The sequence below is a fragment of the Salvelinus sp. IW2-2015 genome, linkage group LG20 (assembly GCF_002910315.2).
Source record: "Salvelinus sp. IW2-2015 linkage group LG20, ASM291031v2, whole genome shotgun sequence".
Taxonomy (NCBI): Eukaryota; Metazoa; Chordata; class Actinopteri; order Salmoniformes; family Salmonidae; genus Salvelinus; species Salvelinus sp. IW2-2015.
Window position 1 is genome coordinate 61,668,909 of NC_036860.1, and position 9,257 is coordinate 61,678,165.

General features: G+C 46.5%; 1 protein-coding gene across 1 annotated transcript in view; it reads right to left on the reverse strand.

The window, feature by feature from the left end:
* The window catches only part of epb41l4a (erythrocyte membrane protein band 4.1 like 4A), a 106,932-nt gene extending 98,008 nt beyond the window's left edge, over positions 1 to 8,924 (reverse strand). The window contains exons 1-2 of the mRNA XM_024013445.2: positions 8,693 to 8,924; positions 8,226 to 8,510 (exon numbers count right to left, since the gene is read on the reverse strand). Of these exons, the coding sequence (XP_023869213.1) occupies positions 8,226 to 8,324 (99 nt within the window). The 5' untranslated portion in view covers positions 8,325 to 8,510; positions 8,693 to 8,924. The remainder of the gene's footprint in view (positions 1 to 8,225; positions 8,511 to 8,692) is intronic.
* Positions 8,925 to 9,257: the final 333 nt, after the last annotated feature.

Genomic DNA, 9,257 nt, shown 5'->3' on the forward strand with positions numbered 1-9,257 from the left:
TCATCCAAAACACCGCGCGAGAGTGGAGTTAGACCAAAAGGCTCTTTTGTTCTCATCAGACCACCAGACCTGCCTCCATCGCTCCTCTGATCATCCACATGTCCATGGCACAAACTTCAGACGGCCTGACATGCGCTGAGCTTGAGCAGGTGGACCTTGCGGTCCGCTCATTGATTGTTAATCCATGACGTGGTTAGTGTGACTTAATTTTTTCTCTAGATGTGGTCCCAGCTCTCTTCAGTCATTGACCAGTCCTCCGATGTAGTTCTGGGCTGATAACTCACCTTCCTCATGATCATTGATGCCTCACCCGAGGTGAGATCTTGCATGGAGCCCCAGAACGAGGGTGATTGACCGTCATCTTGAACTTCTTCCATTTCTAATAATTGCGCCAACAGTTGTTGCCTTCTCACCAAGCTGCTTGCCTATTGTCCTGTAGCAGTCCCAGCCTGTGCATGTCTACAATTTTACCCTGATTCCTTATACAAGCTCTCTCGTCTTGGCCATTGTGGAGAGTTGGAGTCTGTTATGAGTGTGTGACAAGGTGTTTTTATACAGTAACAGGTTCAAACAGGTGCAGTTAATACGGGTAATGATGGAAAACAGGAGGGCTCTTAAAGAAAAAACTAACAGTCGGAGAGCCCGGAAATTCTTACTGGTTGGTTGGTAGGTGATCAAATACTTATGTCATGCAATAAAATGCAAATTAATTACTTAAAAATCATACAATGTGATTTTCTGGATTTTTGTTTTAGATTCCGTCTCTCATAGTTGAAGTGTACCCATGATAGAAATTACAGACCTCTACATGCTTTGTAAGTAGGAAAACCTGCAAAATCGGCAGTGTATCAAATACTTGTTCTCCCCACTGTATGTGTGTGTTTGTGAGTTTGTGTGCATGTGTTTACATACACCACAGATGTGGCGTGTTCGTCTGCCACTCCCTCTTTGATCCAGATGGAGTCCGTGTGTATTTAACTCCCCAGTGCTCTACCCTACTGAGAAGCCAAGCCTGGGGAAGTCTGTGTTTGTCTCCAAGAGAGAGAGAGAGCGAGAGAGACAGAGAGACAGAGAGACAGACAGAGATATGGCACCAACACACATCCTTTTAGTGGTTTTCCAGTACTGTAGTGCCTCTGAGCATTTGTTGTTTGTTGTTGTGCGATGTCAGCTAACAGAGGAACAAGTTTTGGGCATTTTCCGCCCACCTGGTACAGTAAATATACTGTATGTGATGGAACTGAGCTGTGTCATCTCAACCTTCCCAAGTTCTCCTATGTCACCTCGCTCCTCCGTACACTCCACTGGCTTCCAGTCGAAGCTTGAAGAACATGGTGCTTGACTACGGAGCCCTACCTCTTAAAGAGTATCTTAAATAAGACATCTAAGTCTTATCTCCCCCCCAAATGAAATGTAAAAATAAATAATAATAACTTTGCACTAGTAGCACTGACTTTGCTGATAACTTCTATAGAGGGGATAAAAATATCACTACAACTGTGATATGAGGTTGTCTCATCTAGCTATCTAAAGATGAATGCACCAACTGTAACTGTCGCTCTGACTAACAGCATCTGCTAAATGACTAACATGTAAATGTGTTAGTTATCACTTACCTACCTAAAGACATACTGTAACGTCCTGACCAGAGTTATTATGTGTTTTGCTTGTTTAGTGTTGGTCAGGACGTGAGCTGGGTGGGAATTCTATGTTGTGTGTCTAGTTTGTCTGTTTCTYTGTCCAGCTTAATATGGTTCTCAATCAGAGGCAGCTGGTAATCGTTGTCCCTGATTGAGAATCATATATAGGAGGCTTGTTTTGTGTTGGGATTTTGTGGGTGGTTGTTTCCTGTCTCTGTGTTTGTGTTCTGCACCAGATAGGTCTGTCTCGGTTTTCACATTTGTTATTTTGTTGTTTGTATAGTGTTCCCGTTTATTGTCAGATTAAACATGTTGAACACTAACCGTTACAGAACCACCCACCAAACCCAGACCAAGCAGCGTGGAAACGGGCAGCAGCAACAGCAGCAGTGGTACAAGGAGGAGTGGACATGGGAGGAGATTCTAGACGGAGAAGGACCCTGGGCAGAGCCAGAGGAGTGTCGCCGCCCCAAAGCGGAGCTGGAGGCATCAAAAGTGGAGAGGCGGCATTATGAGGCGCTTGCAAGGCAGAGCGGCTGGAAACCCGAGAGGCTCACCCCAAAATTTCTTGGGGGGGGGGCTAAAGGGTAGTGTGGCGAGGGCAGGTAGGAAACCTGCGCCCACTTCCCATGCTTACCGTGGAGAGCGGGAGTACGGGCAGACACCGTGTTATGCGGAAGAGCGCACGGTGTCTCCTGTACGTGTGCATAGCCCGGTGCGGGTTATTCCACCTCCCCGCACTGGGCGGGCTAGAATGAGCATTGAGCCAAGTGCCATGAACCGCTCAACATATTTCTGGCCTCCAGTACGCCTCCTGGCTGCGGTGTACATAGGCACCAAGCCTTACGAATGGTTGTCCCCGCGTTCGCGCTACAACAGCCCATGCGGTTATTTCCACTGCCCCGCACTGGACGCTACGGGGAGCATCAAAGCCAGGTAAGGTTGTGCCAGCGCTCAGGCTCCAAGAGCGCAGTATTAACTGCCTGCACAGTCCGGATATATCCACGCGCACGCCTTCGCCGCCCCAGCCCAGTACCTCCAGTTCCAGCACCCCGCACTCGCCTTATGGTGCGTGCCCCAGCCGTACCGTCCAGTTCCGGCACCACGCATCAAGCCTGCCTGTGCTCTGCCAGAGCCCTTCCCGTTTTCCTTGTCCCGGCACTGCGCCCTGAGGTGCGTCCTCAGTCTCGTACCGACCCTGTTGTCCATCACCTACGGCACAGCTATAGTCCTTTGAGAAACCGTGGTGCCCTGTCCTGCATGCTCCCGCACTTACAGCCTTAAGGTGCGTGTCTCCAGGTCGGTACGCACAGTTCCCACCACGCACCAGGCCTACTGTCGCCTCAGCAGTCAAGTCGCGTCTGCCCAACGCCTGCCTGCTCGCTGCTCGTTCTTCGCGCAGCGCCTCTAGACTGCCAGCGGCTCTAGCCATGCCGTCTTAGCGCCGATGAGCGCCGTCCGCCATCAGCCATCCGTCTGCCCCAGCTGCGTCTGAGGCCATGCCGTCTGCCCAGCGCACTGAGCCATCCGTCTGCCCAGCCATCTGAGCCATCTCTGCCACGCCATTAGACCCCGTCTTCCCAAGCCTAGAGCCGTCGTCAGTCAGAGCCGCAGACCTAGTCAGACCGCCAGACCGCCAGCCAGTCAGGAGCAGCCAGAGCCGCCAGCCAGTCAGGAGCGCCAGAGCCGCCAGCCAGTCAGAGCTGCCAGCGAGAGCCGCCAGCCAGTCGGACTGCCAGACCGCCAGCCAGTCATTGAGCTGCCCTACAGTCATGGCGCGCTCCATCATAGTGCCCTCAGGTGCAGTCATGAGCTGCCCTCCAGTCATGAAGCTCGCCTCTCAGTCAATGAGCTGCCCTCCACTCCATGAGCTGCCACCCAGTATAGCTGCCCTCCAGTCCGGAGCTGCCTAGCAGTCCGGAGCTGCCTCATCCGGAGCGCCTACAGTCCGGCTGCCTACAGTCCGGAGCTGCTTCAGTCCGGAGCTCTGCATTAAGTCCGGAGTTTGCCCCTCGGTCCTGAAGCTACCCTCTCTTCCTGACTACTCCTAAATCAATGTGGGCCTTGGGGAGGATTCTTAGCCAAGGTCGTGGCGAGGGTCGCCACTCAAATGAAGCTAAGGGAGGGACAAAGACCAAGTGGTGGAGTGGTGTCCTGCCCGGAGCCGCCACCCGGACAGATGCGCCACCCAGACCCTCCTCTTGATGATTAGGGGGCGTTCGGCAGTCCGCACGCTCGCGAAGGAGGGGGTACTGTAACGTCCTGACCAGAGATTAGTGTTTTGCGTTTAGTTGGTCAGGACGTGAGCTGCGCGGGAATTCAATGTTGTGTGGTCTAGTTGTCTGTTTCTTGTCCAGCTTTAATATTTCTCACATCAGAGCACTGGTAACGTTTCCCTGATTGAAAATCATATATAGAGGCCTTGTTTTGGTGTTGATATTGTTTGGTATGTTTCCGTCTCTTGCTGTGGTCTCACCAGATAGGTCTGTCCCGTTTCACATTGTTATTGTGTTGTATAGGTTCGTTTATTGTCAGATTAAACATGTTGAACACTAACCGCGCTGCATTTTGGTCCTCTCCTTCAACTATGGAAGAAAACCGTTACACATACCGATTGTGTCTATGGAAAAAACAAACACAAATTTCACACAGTCTGGGGTAGAGTGCATCCACATCATGCAGAAATTCTTCACAGTTTCAAAGAGTGAAATGGGAATGTCTCTTCACCACACAAAAACAGCCCTGAGTGAAATTGGAGTAAAACAGAGCAAGCCAATAATGATTGAACAGGGAGGTATTCGTTTATTTGCCCTCCGGTGACGTGTCAGCAGCAGATCCCACATGATCCTCCAGTAGCCATCAGGTGCATTAGAAAGTAATGAGTTTCCATAGCAACCAGCTCTTGACTTTCACTTTCAGGAATTCACAGATTTTATGTATCAATCTAATGTCTGAGGATATTAAGGCGAAATGTCTTTTGAACACTGTCAAAAAATATTATTTTATGTCTAAATAGGTTAACGTGATTCAAATGGTATTTTGTTTAACTTCCCTAAGTCACAAATACCAATCTAGATCTCTAAAGACACAATGGAATTGACACATTCCGCACACGCAGGGATTTGTATGTATTCCTAATTACAAAATGTAAAAACTTTGCCTTAAGCCAAGCCTATGAATGTCTGTCCCACACATGCATCATTCTCCTGGTGTAGCAATCCGTCTCTCCTGTACAGGGCTCTACGGTGACCTTTTTTACAAGAAGCACAAGTTGAAAAATGTAGGAGCACAATTACAAATATTTGAAGTAATAAGCCGTTTTCTTTATAGTAATGGTGAAACATGACGGTCATGAATCTGCGCTCAGTGTATTCTCCATGGCACTCAGGGCTGCAGTACAGTGAAGTAATCATTGCAACCATTATCATCTGGGTGATTTGTTTCTAGGCACACTGGTGCGCCTCAATTATAATTCCAGGTCGCACAGCAAAATATTTAGACGCATATGTGAGTAAAATGGTCACACTGTAGAGCCCTGCTCTCCTGACACCGGCATGAAATGATGCCTATTTTTTTTGTGACAGCCTTAGGAGGTGACCCGTCGTACAAAAAAGCACCATGCTCATTGTATTTAGTGGATGTTGGAGAACAAAGACATTCTGAATGACGACAAGGAAGGAAGCAGCTGCGGCTAGCTTCTCCCAAAAAGCAGCATTGTTTTCGTAAATTATTATCCAGAAAGCTAAGAGGCCAGTGCCTCTCTATCCAAGGCCACAGAAAACAGATGGGTCTTGAGGGTCAGCGGCCGCTGTCTTTGRGATTGTTCTGCACTGGTTTGATGTGGTAGCAACACGTGAGCAGTTCTGTACCTCACTAAATCGAACACAGCCCACGGGCCATAATCAATGGAGCCTTTGTGTAAGAGGCTCAGTGCTGCTCACTGTAATACAGCTACGGCACAGACTATGGGTTTATCTCAGCCCACCTCAGACTCTTACTGTATGTGTTCCCAGCAGCCAAGCATAAAAGCTTTGACAAACATAAGAAATAATGAATAATATCAATCTATGATTGCACAGCACCAGCAGTAAATCAAGGACCTAACTTCTGTTCATATTTTGAACCCTTTCAAGACTAAAATAAAATAAAAAGCATAAAATAAAAAGCATAGATGAAGGTCTCGAGGTGGGTGACAGGACACCAGCGTGAAAGCTGGAGTGGTGTTGCGCAACTTCTTGGGAACACGTGTGTGGAGGTCAACCCCTTGGGGACATGCGTGTGGTCAACACCTTGGGGAAAACGCGTGTGGAGGTCAACACCTTGGGGACACGCGTGTGGTCAACACCTTTTGTGACATGCGTGTGGAGGTCAACACCTTGGGGACACGTGTGTGGTCAACACCTTTTGGGACATGCGTGTGGAGATCAACTAACCAGCTTGTTGGTTGTTTGATTGGTTAGTTAGTTAGTTGGGCTCGTTGTCTGAGAGGAAGACAAAAATAAGAAATCTGACTGACAGACCGAGTGCCTCACTCTGTGATCGACGCTCCGGGAAGAAAAATGTGTTACCCGAACGCACGCTTTGTTCAGCCCCACATTCCATCTCTTTATTTTGGCCCAAAACCTTTTAACTCAAACCCTTTCATTGTCTCTGTCTGGTCTCTCATTCATGTGGTTTTCAGTAGCAGTAGTGTCACTAGATGCAGGGGCCAGGAAAATATGTCACGCCACACTGCTGAACGTTAAGCTAATTTTCGACAGCAACAGAGAGCAGTATCAATAGGATTAGATCCACTTTCACTTCAAGAGTCTGTCACTTGTTTATGACACATATTTGTGTGTAATAAAAAAAAGTTTGTGAGAACCAACTACAAACCCTCCCCAACAAACTCAAATGTTCTTATAAATTGTTATGCTGGGATCTGGTGAATCCTAGAGCCCAATACATTAATCTCTGAATGTAGCTAGTAACATCCATGGGACCAACCCAGAGGTAAACTCCACTGCGGTGAGCTAGTGTTTTTAATCTAACCACTGACAAAACCAGGATTATAATCCTACTCTGCTGGATCAGTACAGTGAGAATGCATTCTTTCGAAACCTCCCCACAACAACCTTACACCAGAGCCATACACAGAGATTATGCAGCCTATACATATTGCTCTGCCTTACATATAAGTGCATAATATACAGCTGATACTGTGTATTAGACCTGATACTGCACCATGGCTGCCAATGAGCCCACCTGCTCAAGCTCAGCCTCTCACATTAACAATTAAAAGAGGATGAGTAACCTGATCTCTCCAATGGACTAGTGGAACACACACAGGGAGAGTAAAGACAAGAGAGTGTCAGAGGGCAAGGCGAGGCAAAGCAACCAGATGCTGTTGAGCCATAGCAGTCATCATGCGTTACTACATCCCTCTCTGCCTCAGGCCTTCCGACATGCATCCAGACTTGAGTTTCTTCAGAGATTATAGCCGACCCATAAACTAAACCCATATTCATAGCTTCTAATGAACTCCCAGTCTGGCCATGTGAGTTGGGGTTCTCTAGTCAAGAGAGAAATGGAACATAAAACCAATAGCAACATAACAGTCTTTGATTAGCAGTCATAGAGTGGTTCTGTTTGACGTTTAGAACCCTAGTAGAATGACAGACAGTTAGCTCTCCAAAAATACTTTAGTGAAACTGAAGTTAAGTTCCACCAGTATTGTCTCTAACATCATGAAGTCTGGGTTTACACTGAGCTCCAAGGTGAGGAAACCAGAGAACACTGACATTGATACATTTAAGTCTTTGTTTTCCACTTAGACAAAAAATGTAAGGCATGCTCTGGGTTTTTCTTTCTCGGTTTTTCTTTCTCGATTTGACTGTGTGTGGTAGCAGACTTGTGGATTTAACATACCATCTGTTAATATAACATTCTGAGGATCAAAATGAGCATTAATGTACTGAGAAACTGTGGCCTGTACAGTAGGCTGCTATAAATCAAATACTGTACAGACACATGACCAAGTTAAACAAGAAAACTGGCCCTGGTTGCTTCTCATCCAGTTTCAGGCATCCAATGATGTCCTTCTTATGCTTTTGTTTAGATGAAAATCACCTATAGTATCACATCAGATGTAATTCACAACCAGAAATAAGTAATGGAGACTATCAAAGCCACTTCAATAGCCAAGTCATGTTTCTTTACAGCCCTTGGGTCCTGTATTTTGTTTCACAGAGTCAGAGAGTTCACAGCAAATTACAGTAAGACTACAGGCTACTTTAATGGCTCCTGTAGGACGGTAAGGCTACCTTTCTTTCGTAATAATGTCGCCTCAAAAGACAACATACATAGCCTGTATGGTTGGCAACCTCTCTCGTTGGGCTTTCAAACGCCATCTCAAACGTTGAGTAGAAGAAGTGAGTCAAAAATACAGACTCCAACAACCGCACGCATCAGTCAAAGTAGCAGCACAGATTCTTGACAAGCCTCATCGCGCGCACGGTGATGACAGACCCCTCATTAAAGCATGGCTACCTGTCAACCGCCTCACCTGACAGACAGGTGAGGGCGTGTAAAGGGATCGTCTCTTACCTTTATTCCTTGTTGTTGAGTAGTTAACGTCAATTTGGTTTCATCCAACAGTAGAACTTCACAATAAAACTCCTCCTGAGCAGTGCAGAAGCAACTCATGTCTTTTCTTTTGAGGGGATACAAGGAGAGCACTGGTTTAGCCGACTTCTGACAGTTCAATGATAAACGAGTGTTTGTTCATAAGAAATGATGGACTAATGTTGGGAGTGAATAAAAGTCAAATTCATCTGGGGGTTTTCTTCAATAGACCACTCCTTCGCCAATCCTTMTGTGATTATCACTGATCTGCAAAAGAAAAGACACAACCATTGAAATTATTATTGTATTATCAGTAGACATTAATGCATTGTAACGAAACGGCACCTGCTAAAACAAGGATTAAATAGGTTTTTATAAAATAGTCACAATACTGTAAACAAATGTTTATAATAATATTGTAGTTGTAAGGGTCTCAATAGGCTACACACCTTTATGCTCTCTCCCAAATATTCCCAAAACTTTTGTTTTGGATTGTAGGTCGGTCTTTCAACAAATCAGCCTTCTTTCAATTTTACTCCAAACCGCAGCGCTCCTTCCTTCCAATAAGCACGTGGGTTCTGCGCTCTTCAGTGTCACCCAGATCCAATGTTCAGGGATGTCCAAGAAAAATATGAATTCCTTTAAAAGTGATCCGCTTTTGATCTCCAAGTCTTTCGTTTTAATTTGTTTTATATCCAGCAATACTAAACGTGAAGGTAGAGGCGTAGCCTGCACTTGTCGGCTTAGAAAAATGAGCCAAAACCCCGCCACTCTTCAGCATTTCAGACAGCCGGTTGCTAAGGAGCGGTGACCATCTCTCAAGACAAAGCTACCCGATATAAATGACTCCGCCCCTCTGGACTTCCCACCCATTGAAGCCATACAGCCAAAATGCATTCATAGATGATACAATTATGCCACCTGTCGGGGATTTGCAACGTGGTCGCTCTCTCGCTCTCTCTCTCTTTCTGTGTGTGTGTGGAGATTGGTATGCCTGTACATAATTTCAAAATA